Source organism: Nelumbo nucifera, chromosome 2 (assembly GCF_055504915.1).
Source record: "Nelumbo nucifera cultivar China Antique chromosome 2, China Antique-T2T, whole genome shotgun sequence".
Classification (NCBI taxonomy): Eukaryota; Viridiplantae; Streptophyta; class Magnoliopsida; order Proteales; family Nelumbonaceae; genus Nelumbo; species Nelumbo nucifera.
In genome coordinates, this window is record NC_142650.1 from 10,258,374 (window position 1) to 10,273,359 (window position 14,986).

Below are 14,986 nucleotides of genomic sequence, written 5' to 3' on the forward strand. Positions count from 1 at the left end.
GAAATCACAAAAGATTGTGATAGTAGTATGGATAAACTTTTTGCGGACGTGGCACCACTGAGAGAATGCTGGGACCCACCGTATCGAAGTACTCAGCTTTTAATTTTGAAGTCCACCTAATCAACTGTTGCTATTTGCTATCCATCTATGATGTAAAAACTTCGCTGTTAGCATTAATGTCATCTTTGGCAGATTATGATTATTCGCTCATCCATATAAAGTGGAAATGGAATTTCTTTGATCACCCAATTTAATTGGCTATGATGAATCTGAAGGATCTTCCAAGTGGACCCCAGTTTTATATTTTCTCGTGGAGGACGACTGCACACGTCTCCCACTCCGACTTAGAAAAAAAATAAAAATATAGCAAAATTAAATAAAAGAACCAGAAACAAGCATCGTGTGCTTCGCGACATCCAGGGGAATCAACCAGTTCACTACCAGCCACTACTTGTCTGAAAAATTGTTACATTGCATGGACCTAACTTTTTTTGCCACGTCAATAATTTCGTTGGGTCCCACTCACAACAGAACCATACCTCCCATCAAGGCATGAACCCATCCCACGAATAGCCGCACCCGTTTAGTCGCCGCTCGCCAGCTTGGGCTTCTGGGTTTCCCACCGAACAAATGCAGATATTCACTAATTTAAAATAAAATATATAAAAACAATATTTGGCTGTAATTTGTAAACCAAGAAGCATCACGTGGATCGAAGTTGGTCCAAAGCTAGCCGCGCTTCTATCACATGCTTTGGTAGTTTATGGGAAAAGTCGATGCATCAAATGGAGCGACAATCAAGTGGATCATATCATCCGATGCTCTAATGTGACATGTAATCACTGTTTAGAAAGTGCCTCCTTTCCTTGGCTGGGGCGTCACGGCTATTAGCCTAGTATGCCTAGAGCCACAGAACCAAAAAAATGCCTGCTGGCACCAGATTCTCATCCTCCAAATTCAATTTCTGATTGACCACCCAAATGTTCGTGCATGAAATTCTCATCTCATCTCATCTACTCACTTTCAAGTTTCAACGGTGGAGATATGATCTGGTGCAAGGATAAGGATAACTCACCGAAAGCTTGTACGTCACCACCAATCTCAGAAATTTCGTTACGTCAGAAACCGTTTTCTTTGGGGTTATTTTACAACTGAAAAGCGAAAAAGAACCCCCTCCCGTCCCCAACCGGCCAATCAATATAAATACTTTCGCGGTCTCCATTCAAATTCCCAAAGCTCTCTCCTTATATTTCTTAAGTGCTAAGGCGTTCCAAGTTACGGCTTCTCTCTGAAGGTGGTGGTTCTTACTTCTGAGATGGAAAAGCAGCAGCTCCGATGGAGTCGTGGGAATTACATAGGGAAAGGTTCATTTGGAATCGTTAGCCTCGCCACCGATGAGTCTGACGGCCGAATTTTCGCGGTGAAGTCCGTCGATCCCAATTCGTCTGTCCCTTCTCACCTCGAATCATTAGAGAACGAGATTCGGGTTCTGAAATCACTGTCCTCGCCTTACGTGGTGGAGTACCTCGGTGACGACCTGACGCAGGAGACTGCGACAACATGGTACCGGAATTTACACATGGAGTATTTGCCCGGAGGTACCGTTGCTGACTTGTCCACGCAATTTGGCGGGAAGGGTACTGATGTGGACGAGCGCATTGTACAGTCCTACACTTGGTGCATCGTCTCTGCTTTGTGGTACGTACACGCCAGGGGCATCGTCCACTGCGACGTCAAGGGTAGGAATGTTCTGGTGGGTTCGACGCCCGGTGTCGCAAAGCTTGCCGATTTTGGGTCCGCCAAGCGAATCTTCGGCGGAGGAGCAAATAACGAGGAAGAAGGGATGATCTTGCCTCGTGGGACGCCACTCTGGATGGCGCCAGAGGTAATCCGACGGGACCGGCAGGGGCCAGAAGCTGATGTCTGGTCGTTGGGTTGCACGGTAATCGAGATGATCACTGGCAAGCCAGCGTGGCAAGATTGCGGTGGTGCCACTGCAACGATGTGTCGGATCGGTTTCTCCAATGAACTACCGGATTTTCCAGCTAAATTGTCGGCATTGGGTCGTGATTTCCTCGATAAGTGCCTGAGAAGGGAGCCGAGCGAGAGGTGGACTTGCGAGCAGCTTCTACGACATCCTTTCGTATCGGCAGGTGCTATTACGGAACCATCTCCAAGGTGCGTACTAGATTGGCCTAATTCGGAATTCTACGACGACGAAGAGGAGGAAGAAGAAATTCAAGTCCGTAATGGTTCAAGTTCTCACAATTCCGAAGTTCCTGCTAGGGAAAGGCTTAGGGGATTAACTACTGGTAGGAGGCTGCTTTGGGAGTCCGATGGTTGGGAGGTAGTAAGGCAGCCGGGTTTAGTCTGTGACAGGGGAGAAGGTACGTGTGGTGGCGGAGTGGGAAGAGATGGCACAAGTTCGGAATATTCGAATTTGGTTGGGAATAAAGAGGAAGAGGCAGGGATAAGTTCGGAATCTCGGGATTTTCTTAGTGGCGGAGAAGAAAGTGAAGGGACATCCCCGGAATTTTTTAATTCTGTTGTTTGTCTCCCTTGTGGTGAGTGGTTGAATTGCGTAATAATCTGTAGTGGTAGTGGTGGTGGCAGTGGAGGTGATGACAGAGCTGATTCTGATTGTCAGCATGAGCAAAAAATGGGCTTTTACGGTTGGTGTAAATTGTTATTGTTAATTCATTTAATGAAAACTCAGATTTCATTTATTATTTTTATTCTTGGCTTCAGTTCATCATATACAAAGATGCATGTGAGCACCGTCTCTATCTCTCTCTCCATCCAGAAATCCAGTTGGGTTGGCTTTCCACCACGTGAAATACAGTCTGTCCCTCTCTTTGAGCCTAAAGTCCTAGAAGATTCAGTTCAGTGGTCAGTCCTGCAACAAAGACAAACAACCCAATATATAATTGCGTCTGTCGTATGGCAGAGAATGGAACGCAAATTAATGAACAACGGACAAGTCTATGTAAGATGTTGAGAAGATTAGCTTAATTACTCGAACAGGGGGGAGGGGTCAGGTGGGGGAATCGGGAAAGGTCTGTCTCTCTGCACCCTGTTGGACAGGCCCCGGCCAAACCAGGGCGAGTGACAGATCATGTTCATGTCAACTGGATCCAAACTTGGGTTGGATCCGAAGGGTTCGTTCATTAATTTACATGGACCTGCTTTGGTTGGTTTGGAAAGTCAGGCTCAAGTTGGACACGTAAGACTGAAGCCCTCCAAGCGCAATTACTTTGATACATTAGCTGGCAAAGGCATAAAACATTAGAACCAATTGATAATACGAGATTATGAGCAGCACTTGACCCAAATCACCCTCAATAATTCTTCTGCTTTAACTCTTCAAGTTGTTTCTTGTCCTCCTTCTCTTTCGGTTCTACTTTTCCTTTCAAACGAAACAACGAGAAAATTATGAAATAAATTAAGCTTACTTGGTTGATTCAAGTTTGGAACCTATGTAGATTCTCTTTGTGTGGATGGCAACACGAGATTTGACAAATCAGCCATATAGACAAATGATTTTCACACAGGTCTGTTCTGATTTACATGTTATTGTTACCTAATGCTGATTGTTTCTAAGGGTATGCTTGGTTCGTGGTGGGATAGATAGATAGATATAGAAAGAGAGTGAATGAGTGAGAGTGAGAGAAATATGTTTTGGGGTGTAAGGAGATAGACCAATATAAGACCACGATGTTATCACTAGGGATGCAAACAGATCGAATTGAATCTGTTCAGGGTATATTCGAATCCGGTTCAAAATAGCATAGATCTGATTGAATTTCATAAATATTGGTCCACATATGATCCGATCTGATTTCATTTAAAAAATTAATAAATTATTAACAGTAAAAGAAAATATAACAATTTAAATAAAAAAATACAGATACTTTTTCAACTATTTTTATTATATATACATGTTTTTTATAAAAAAAATAATATAAAATATTACAAAGAATATAATATAAATAGCATATTTATAAATTATATATATATTCAAATCAGATAGGGGCGCTCTAAATCTGAATACTGTTTCTAATCAGATCCAATTTTTCAATCTAATCCAAAGATTCAAAATAGAGATATCCCAATTCAATAAAATAAAATTAGACTTCAAATCAAATCAAATCATGATCCAATCCATTTACACCCCTTATCACCACAACCTAACCATTAGACATGTTTATGGGTCTGGTCAGGCCGGGTTCGGGCCGGGCTTTTATTCTTCATGTATGGAAATTTGTTAGGCCTGAGCCCGAGCCCGGCCCGACCAACGGGCCTACAACTTGGGCCCGAGCCTAGCCCTGATAAAAAGCCCGAAGCCCTAGCCCAAGCCTGAGCCCGAAGCCCGAGTTCGCGGTGATTGTAAGCTACGATTTCAACAGTGATTAATTCGCGTCTGAGAGAAAGAGAGAGAGAAAACTCATCGCCACCGTCGGTGCCTATATTCGTCACTTCGCCGGTGACTATAAGTTGAGTTCGTGGTGTCTGAGATTTGTAAGCTGCGATTTCAGCAGTGATCAGTTCGCATCTGAGAGAGAGAGAGAGAGAAAGTGAGAAGAGGAACGGTGAATGTGCGTCGCCTCGCCGGTTGTGTGGCTGCCTAAGAGTGTGAGGACTGAGGAATGAGGAGGATGTGAAGACTGAAGAGAAGAGAGGTTCGGCTGGAAAGAGGTGAAAGAGAAGAGGGATTCGACTAAGGTTTTTTAACTTTAATCTATAGGTCGGACTCGGGTCAAGCTATTTTGACAAATACCGAGCCCGGTTTGAATTTATTGTGGGTCGGGCTTTTTGGCCCGAGGTTAAGCCCACTGGCTTTTTTGTGTGTTCAAGCCCGTCCGGGGACCAGGCCAGGCCGGGCCGGCCCATGAATAGGTCTACTAACCGCATAGAAAACGTGCGGACACCTCTTGAAAAAATACACAACCGACTTCCAAGCTTGTCCCTCGGTGTGACACGTGATGAGTTCATATGAGAGTGGTGGTAAGTTCAAATCAACTTGGGGACATGAGGTAGTAAATACCAAAAAAAAATTGATCTAAAATTTTCTCTCAAACCAGAATCCTTCCTTCGTCTATAACATATCATGACTTGTGATGGAGGAGGAGATCAAACCTTATTTATCCTATCATTCTTGGGGGCACTCTATTCTCTAACAATATCAACTCTGCTCACCAAACCCTTGTCATCTCCTTCTGCATCAACTCTTTATATTTCTCTCTCTCAAAACTCAGACCCACCATAATGCCTACAAGCGATTTCTAAATCACGTATTCACGTATCCCTTTTTTATCTGGAATGAGATTCTCATTCTAACGGGGGAGGCCAAAATGGGCACTCCCTTAAATAAGGGAATGCCATTCTGCCCTGCCTAACCAAATGGTTGGAAGTTCCAAACCCATATTTTCACAAACCAAACTGATTCTAAGTTTTAAAATTTTATATAAAAAATAAAAAAAAAAATCAATACAGAAGAATATTAAGCGTGGACCCCTTTACCCCAAATAAAACCGAGCAGATATCTAATTATGGGTTCAACATACGATGCCGTAAAGATATGATATTGAGAAAATTTACAACCAATCAATCAGCATCACAAAAGTAGGAACCAATCAGATGAATTTTCATCAAAATTCATGAGAGTGTGATTGTGATGATAGAGTGGCCATAGGCCCTCGTTTGATCCTCAACATGTTGGAATATTCAATGGCTTTGTGACAAATCACATGTTGGTGGAAGATGATTATTTCATGGTTATCTCTATGCAATACCTTAACACACAATCATTTACATTTTTTAAATTATTATCTATTTATTTATTTTCTATACAAGAAAATTTATTTGATTGTTTACTGGAAGATGTTTTATGCATAAAGATACAATATCATTGGATTTTTCTGGATCAGCTCTTACTGGGTCAGTGGATATTCATTTGACCCAGTCTAGACTGGATAACCAAGTGGTTAGATCCGTGGTTAATATGAGACACTTGTCTCAAATCTGATGGGGCATGAGTTATACTGTTGAGTGAAAAAGGGGTCACTCCCAATTGCTTTAATATGAGTGATTACTGAGAAAGGAAAAGATCCTCTCTGCCTTCCATTCAGATTAAGAAGTGTCTGGTTGCCTTTTGGTGTTGCGGACCAGTGTCTTGGATCCTATGAATGACTCTGCTGATGCTAAAATTGTGAGTCCTCTTCAGGTGATCAGCTCTCCTAAGTTCCTTCCTTGAGATTGGTCATATCCCTTCAAATATCATATCTTTCTAACATCATAGACTTTTCTTTATTAAATACTTTCTTTTTCTGTTTTTCCCCTTTATGAGATTTTTTATCGCTAAACTCCTCTAGGAAAAGCAATTTTCCATTGGGTAAAAAACCATTATTGGCTTGCAAACCAAGTAACCGCTATAATCTTCTAGACCAATGTTAGCGTCACGGCATCGTTGCCCACCTCCGAACCTTTCTGATTTGTCCTGTGATTTGAGGCCTCCATAATGGACAAGGCCCATTATCACTGCTCATCTTCATGTGATTTGAATCTTATTTTCTGATAATTCAAAAAAGAATGCAAGGCCATGTACAGAAAAAGAGAGGTTAATTAATAGCAAGGCCCACGGTGGTGGCATTGCTCGTCTTCCTCTCTCGTTTTTTTCTGATCGAGAACCAAGAGTACGCACGGGAAACATGTAAAATCATGAGGCGATTAATAGCAAAGTTGCATTCAGTACAGTAGATGCCTCATGGCTGACTTAGTGACTTCTATTAAAAATGGAACCAACCGTGTAATCCAATAAGTTACTAGGAAAGACACTGTTCAGACTAGCTCTGACAGATAGAAAGGTTGTGGTAGCTTATGCTAAGAAATCTCCCTATGGATAGGTTGACTGTGGAACTTGATGCTTCCATTTCATATGTTATCCTCGCCGAAGGGTACCTTCTTTGAAAATCTCACCAAAATAGTTTAAAAAAATATATCCAGTCGGCACCATGAAAAGTTACTGGAAAACAACAATTAGAGTTTGGTGCAAAGAGCGGCAGAGAACTAGAGCAACTACTACTAAAGTCAATTGCGCAAAGAAAGACCCTTCACTGTGGACCACTAAATGGTTTCCGAGTCGTAACCCTCATAATAAATCATATCCACTCTGGCCAAGCTCAAACATTTTGGACAGTTGAGATCTGAAGTGCTCTTTGCGTCATTGCTTAATTTTCCGATGATCTGTATTCTCCTGCAGGTAAAAGAAGAAGACGTCCTTTCTCAAATTTACAAAATTCAAACCTATGAGGTATCAACTACCAAGTTCAGGTGTTTAACGGTATGGATAATAAGACTCCACTTGTTTGCTATGCAACTTTATTTGCACTTGTGCAAATGAAAATAAAGCAAAATCTGATTGAATTTTGCTTTCTTTTGCTTTACATTGCTTCAGGTTTCATGTTACTACGTCTGCAATGCAAACAAACAAAATAAGAAAGAAATTGAAACAAAAATTAATCAGAATTTCCATTCCAATCATTTATACCCTAATACATTTGCATCAGTGCAAATGAAATTACACTACAAACGAACCATAAGTAGGTTAGCTTACTTATTAGTTCCTTAATTGCTGAATACCATATTCAATTTATTACCATGCCTCTTTTTTTGCATTAATTAGAAAGAGGGGGCTACACAAATCTGGGGGTGGCACTTTTCCAACAATCCATAAAGAAGATAGAGTTCATTATGTTATCATCCGATATAAAATTTGATTGACAAGTTTTTGCTAATCTAATCAGCTGTCTGATTCACTTCTTTGTAGACATGAGTATGTTGTGGCAATCCCTTCAAATAGTTTATTGTATGACAATTGTATCATAATGGGACTTTTCTGGATGTGCCTTTTTTTCCAAAAAAACATAGAAACTTCATTTAGATTGATCATGCACAGTACAAAATGTTCTTATACAGATTTCATCTGCTACTATACTATTATATTTACATGCCTTATAAGCAGTTCATGAGCATCAGAATTTGCATATATCTGATTAATACATACATAATAATATAAAAAAAAAAAATTAACTAAGGGCGGTGTGGATGTGTGAACCTGATTTCAGCCCATTTTAGTGAACCAATCAAATAATTCGAGGTAGGGGTGTCAACAAGATCAGATTTTGTCCAATCCAATCCAGTCCAATATGAGTACATTACATATGAATCAGGTCTAATACAATCTGATGAATATTTTGGACCATTTTGAGCTGGTTTAATTTAATGTTTGGATCAACTAATCTGTTAAAACTGATTTTAATTTAGATTGATTCTAATCAAAACTTAATCCATTGGCACCTGTATTATTATCTTCTTTCAATGGACTAGATATTGGTTCAAACCCAATAAAAATCCATTATGGATGAGTCAGGCCCAATCCAATCCAATGAATACTTTGGCCCATTAAAAAAAAAATTCCTATCTCACATTTTCCATGGATCTAACCTAATTCAAATTTGCTTACAATTACTCCGCCCCCAACAAAGACCCTCCATCAATTATAGACCATTGTAGTTGTAGACTTGTAGATACCTTTAAAGACCCACAATGCTGTACTTGTTGCTATTGCTTTGGATTTTACATTTTTACTTATTAGGGAGCAATTCCCTTTAGAACCGGACCTGTATGGCTTCTTTCACTAGCAAACCCAAAAGAATGTCGTATTCGTTTGTATCATCTCTCTATCGGCTACTCCATAATGCTTAAATAACAAAGGGAAGAGATAGGATGTCAACCTTTGAAAATACCTTCAATGATTTGACTTTCCAATGTTATGAAAATAAAAAATCAATGAAAATATGTCAGCCTAAATGCTTTTTCTTTCTTCTGGAATCTTTCACTTTCAAGGCTATTGCTAAACTTTTGCTACTTGCATGGAAATTCCTGTTCAACAAAATCCCAACTCCTGGTCCTGGAAATAGATCTCTTGTCACGATCCCGTTTCAAGTAGAATTAGCTAGTTAGATTAGATTTAATCCAATTCGTTCAAGTTGGATTCTAATCTGTTTAACCATACCCCATCAGAACACATAAATGAATTCATTACATATTTGCCGAATATCAAATCCAAATCATATATCCAGATAGAATCAGATTTGAATATATGCCGTTTTCCATATTTGATCTACAAATTTGTAGCCTTAATTGCTTTTCCAGAGATGAATAGGCCATAGCAAATAGAAAGGGAGATATTGATTGGTTTATCTGCTATCCTCTTTTTTCCTCCTAGTGTTGGATGATAGAATAGTCTACATGCACATGATCAGTAAATAGAGCCACAGCGGGCATCCTAATCAAAAACCTCGTCATTTTTCAAGATAGAAGTGAGGTGGTATGGTATATTGTGACGAATTAGATTGATTTCTCAGATAAACCATATTCTTACCTGATCTCTTAAGAAATTCTCAATACCTAGTAGCTCATAGGAGTGTCAATTGGACTGGATTTGGTCCAATCCAGTCCAGTCCAATGTGAGTCCATTGTAAATGAACCTGGTCTAATCCAGTCCAATGAATATTTTGGACTGGTTTAGAGACTGCTCAATCTGTTCAAGTTCCTATTAATTTAGATTGGTTTCAACTCAAACTTGGTTCATTGACAAATATGTTCTTATCTTCTATCAATGGACCAGATATTGGCTCAATCCAATATAAATTCATTTTGGATGGACCAGGTCCAATACAATATGTCATATTGGTCCATCTAGTCCATCCAAATTCAATGTCTTATTGGTCCATTCAATCCGTCCAAATGGATTTTGATTTGGACGGAATCCAACCCAAAACTGGTCCATTGACACCCCTAATAACTCATGTGGCCTTTGTCCTTTTTTTTATAACTTTTCTCTGTCATAACATAAAATGAGTAATTTATCCATATTTTCTCATAATAATTTTTAATTAAAATTTATATAAAGAATAAATAAGATAATTTAAAAGGAAAAAATAATTTGAGTTTGATTACAATCCATTCATTAATATTGGATGTACATTAAATCCAATATTTTTCACATGTTAAAATATATTCGTTTATCATTGATTTATTTTTCACATGTTGTATTTTCATAGTACTTGCCATCACATTCAACCAATTATATTTCGGATGGAGTGGATACATCATAGATTTTTTACATAATTTATAGCTAAAAATCTTAAGATAGGATACAATTTGGGCAGGCCCAATCTTAATTTTATAGGCTGGTTTGTACTTCCAGGTTCCTAGCACTGCAGGTTTTGCCTTTGGTTGTACTTGTATTAGGACTAGACCCAAGCTTGACTTAGCTCGGATCAATCCAACCCAAATCCAGTCTGACTTTTTTTCTTGATGAGGTAGGATTCTGTTCTCACAAAATGGTGTTCATATCGTATTCATAGCCACTTGCCGTTGTGCATTGGAAATATTTTTCATTAAAAAAGCATACAAATAAGAAGACATTTTCAATACATGGTTGCAAGTGACCGTAAATATGATGTGAGCACCATTTTGTGAGGACTGAATCTGAGTTCTATCTTGACACCAGTCCAGTCAGAGCTTTTGCCTCAATAAATGTACTATATATAGTATACCTCATGCCCTTGTCATGAATCAGGATTTGCTCTTCAGAAAATACATTTTACACCAATTTCACAGGACATCCCACCGTGTATTAGAAACATCTTTCCATGAAAAACAACACACAAATACAGGAAATGTTCCCAATGTACAGCTGGGACGTATTGTAAGGTTGGAGTGAGGGAATTGGAATTTATTACTCACAGAGCACTCCTCACAGCCACATCCCACTGTAGGAAGATCTTGACTCCCTTACTGCTTCTTGTCTGAATTCTGTCTATTTGTCCACCTTGTATTGCGTAATTTTTTAAGTAAGTAGTAGTCATGAGCCTCATATGGTAGCCAAGAAAAAAAAATCCCTTTCTCTCATTTTCCTGTCAAATCAAACACAACCTTTATTTATTGCGAGATGAGATGCAGATATGGGTATCATTATAGGCTTTGGCAAATCTAGTAGGAAGATCTTTTAGGGCTGACAGGCCCGCCATTTAGTTCAATCTGGGATTGGGTTAACCCACTTGGACTTTACTTCGGACCTGGCTATGTTTGGGCTGAGGGTAGAAATCTTAAGGTTTGGACTTCCAGTTGGCCTAAACTCGGCCCAGCCACCAAGTAGCACCCGGTTTAGGAAAACACTCAGGCACAAGTCACACAGCCTTGGTCCTCGGCCAGCCAGGGGTGCAACTTGGGCTTCGGATTGGGACCATTGAAATTTTGAGAAATCCCAAATCTGTCCAAGTTGCACCCCATACGGCCAGCCCAGCCCAGCCCAGTGCTTTTGATAGGAGCTGTTTTTGTGAAGCCAATAAAATACAGTTTGGACGGGAATTCATGTTTTTGGCCTTCAGACAGTTATTTTAGGCTCTCCGTGGTTTTCATCAAACATGGCTTATAGACTGTGGCTTTTGGCTTTACAAGGTGGGCCTCACACAACAGCCTAAAAGCTATATATGGTGAAAAACCCAGAAAGCTCAAATATGCTCTCATTCGAATTCAAACAGAAATTGGCGTTTTTTATGAAATTCATTTTTACAGCTTTTTAAAAGCGGCTCAGTGAAAGTAATTCAATCAAAGTTGAAGCCTTCCACACACAGTCCTATATGGAAAGACATGATGAGAGTGTTTGGTTTTATGGGCGTTTATTCAATAAATGCTGTCACATATGCGCCACTTCAGTGGTTCCCCTCTCATTCTCTTTCATATGCATCGAGAATAATAAAATGTAATTTTAGTTTTTACGTACACCAATAATTTGAGAAAATTATATTTTAAAACTTCCTCAAACAATTAAATATTTTTTTCATTATTACGCTGATGTAATGCCTAATTGTTATAAACAATTGTACTTGTTACTTTTTTTGGTTTTACAAACAAATAAAATACAAATATTAAATGAAAAAAGTCAAAAACATAATAGGAACCAAACACAGATATTAAAAGAGTTTTCACCGATCAAGGCGCTCCCTGAATTAATTAATTTTGATGAACACCATGTTACCGCTTTTATGATACTGATAAATTGGCTCTAAATTTTTTCATGTCTTTCCAATAACATAGTCGAACCCTTGATTTGGAAATACGAAATTGATGTTACAGACCTATCTGCCGTATGATCTGTGCATTCTAATATCAACTAAAAATGATCTTATTGTAGCAGGGCCTAAAAGTACGGGAGAAAGAATGACCGTGGATATGGAATTAAGGATCTACCCTATCCACATGGACAGGTCGATCAATCAGTGCTGGTGGATGGTAATAGCGATTGTGTGGTACATATGTAAGGTGGAAAGCATGGGAACCATGTTATTTTTGAAAGGGTAAAATATAAAAACCTCTCCTCAGGTTTCTAATAATCATAAAAATCTCTTGAAGTTTCATTTTAACAAAACCTTCTCCTATAATTTTAAAAAATCCTTCAGTTACCTCCCTTTCATCAACGTCCCAGTCAGAAAACTTTGGCTTAATGCATTAATTTTTAAAAATACCCATTTTACCCTTATGTCTATTAATACAAATGGAGATTTATTGAAATACTCTAAAAAAGCATTTAATTTTTAACTAAAAAATTTCCTAGGTCATAATTTAATGTTATAAACTCATTATGATTGAATGAAGTCTAAAAGGACAAATTTGGCTTTTTGATTATATTCAAAGATTTCCTACAAATAATAAAGAAAATTTTGTAATTTAAAGTCTCTATTATGAAAACAATAATATTTTTTTCTTGACAATGAAATGAAACAATAATAGAAGGGAGGTAACTTCAAGATTTTTCAAAACTATAGGGAGGTTTTTATATTTTACCCTTTTTGAAAAGACCCGGCTAAATCATGAACCAATGCAAGTTTTCTGCTGTGTGGAATTTGAAAAGCTGCGAGGGAGGATCAGGCCGTTTCCAAGATGGCAGGAGTGGGGTTTGGTTAGAGATTGAAGAAAGAGCGGTCAGGGAAAGGATTTAAATGGCCATCCAGCTAGCTAGATGCAGCAAAGGTGAATAGACTGAAGGTGGAAAGTGACTCCCAAATGATTACTCAAACACTAAGGCCCCATTCGCTTCTTGGTAAGTTATTTATCCAGGTAAATGTATTTACCTAAGTGAGTGTTTCTCAGGAAAGATTTACCTAGGTAAGTACATTTACCCATACTCTTTCATTTTCTAAGTAAATAAGGCAATGACCATTTTAATTTTTATTATTAGTTATAAAAACTTTTTCCCAAGTGGGAAATTATTTAATTGCCCATGTAGGAGATGGGTATCACTTACCCACATAAATCTGAAAAAAAAAGGGTTTCTTGGTCAATGGGAATCAAAATCTCATTGACCAACTTTTCCCCCTCTCAACATCCCAAAAAATAATACCATTATGGCCTTGTTCATTTTTGGTAAGTTATTTATCCGGGTAAATGCAATTACCTAGGTAAAGTTTTCCTAGGAAATACTTACCTAGGTAAGTGTATTTACCATGGTTTTCAAAATCGGACCGGACCAGACAATCGGACTGGAAAAACCGGGAACTAGTCACCTGACCGGTTCTGTTTTTCTCCAAAACCATTGATTTTGGTCAGCAAATCGCTGAACATGCCAGTTAACCATTCGAACGGTTTTGACCGTTTTTCAATTTTTTTATTTTTTTTATTTTTTCGTTCGAACCGGTAACCAGACCCCTGACCAGTTCGATCATCGGGTCAGTTTTAAAAACCATGGTATTTGCCCATATTCTTTTATTTCCTAAGTAAAAATGGAATTGATCATTTTAACCATAAAAATTCATTATTAAGAGGGCATTTTTGTCTTATTCAAGTGTTAAAAACTTTCCCCAAGTGAAAAAGTTATTTACCCACCTAGGAGAATACCTGTGAAAATAAACTTTTCCCACATTAATCTGAAAAAAGAACATAAAATTCTTGATTGACCAACTTCCCCCTCTCAAAATCCTAAAAAGGAACACCCCCTAAAGAGCACTAATAACTATTCTTGTAAAATATGGGCAATTGCCAATAACTACAAAAGTTCTAGATAGAAAACCTCACATATTTGTTTCCCTGTAAGGATTTTTTCTTTTTTTTTTTGGAGGGGGGGGGCAAAAATGAGTAACTAGCTGTTGTAGCCAGTTCTATGACTATGAGATAAATTCCTAACTGTATATCCTGAGTAATCCAGCAAGAGACGGAGGATGTAATTTTTGTTGATACATGACCTATGTTGAACACTTGACAACGATTTTGCTTGGGATGAAATAAAGCTGGTCGACCTCTTTTAAAGGGAGATATTTCAGGATATGCGTAGAAAAATAAACTGCGATGACTTGTGGGGCGAGTAGTGCTATAGCTTATACTTATAGGGGCAAGTGGAGAGAGAAAGGACGAAAATTTTTACTTGAAAAGTAAGCTCATACATGTTTCCAAAAATAAAAAGGAACTAAAGTCATACATATCGGCCAAACCCTCTAAATGCTCTTTCATGACAATAAGAAAGAAAAGAAGGTACCTTCGTATGCTGCCTCGGGTCTAAATGAAGAAGACTAAAACCCACAATGTCAGTTATCCCATGCAGAAAAATAAACACATATCAAATGATTTTAATCACGATTTTTAAAATCGGATCGGACCAGATGATTGGACTAGAAAAACCGGGAATCAGTTTTTGCTTTTCCCCAAAATCGGATTTTTTTAAAAATCATTGATTTTGGTCAACAAACTGTTGACCCGAGTGGTTAGCTGTTCGAATGTTTTGATCATTTTTTATTTTTTATTTTTTTTGTTAGAATGGGCTAACCGTTTGACCCGAGATTCAGACCCCTGACCGATTCGTTCTCCATGTCAGTTTTAAAAACCTTGATCTTAATAATGCAGACTTACATTATTTTTGATACCATTG

The 14,986-nt window shown here is 38.4% G+C and overlaps 1 protein-coding gene and 1 long non-coding RNA gene across 2 annotated transcripts; both read left to right on the top strand.

Moving 5' to 3' along the window:
- Positions 1-640: 640 nt before the first annotated feature.
- LOC104595008 (mitogen-activated protein kinase kinase kinase 17-like) lies at positions 641-3,373 on the top strand. The gene has a single exon (XM_019197260.2). It carries the CDS (start codon positions 1,316-1,318, stop codon positions 2,996-2,998), a length of 1,683 nt encoding a protein of 560 aa, XP_019052805.1. The 5' UTR covers positions 641-1,315; the 3' UTR covers positions 2,999-3,373.
- A 2,749-nt stretch (positions 3,374-6,122) lies between these two features.
- On the top strand, positions 6,123-13,281 carry LOC148801918 (uncharacterized). Its single transcript, XR_016082001.1, has 3 exons — positions 6,123-6,223; positions 7,259-7,339; positions 12,266-13,281. It is a non-coding gene; the product is annotated as an uncharacterized LOC148801918 (long non-coding RNA).
- Positions 13,282-14,986: the final 1,705 nt, after the last annotated feature.

Coding starts and splice junctions, on each gene's coding strand:
- LOC104595008 (XM_019197260.2), top strand. CDS start 1,316: ATGGAAAAGCAGCAGCTCCGATGGAGTCGTGGGAATTACATAGGGAAA.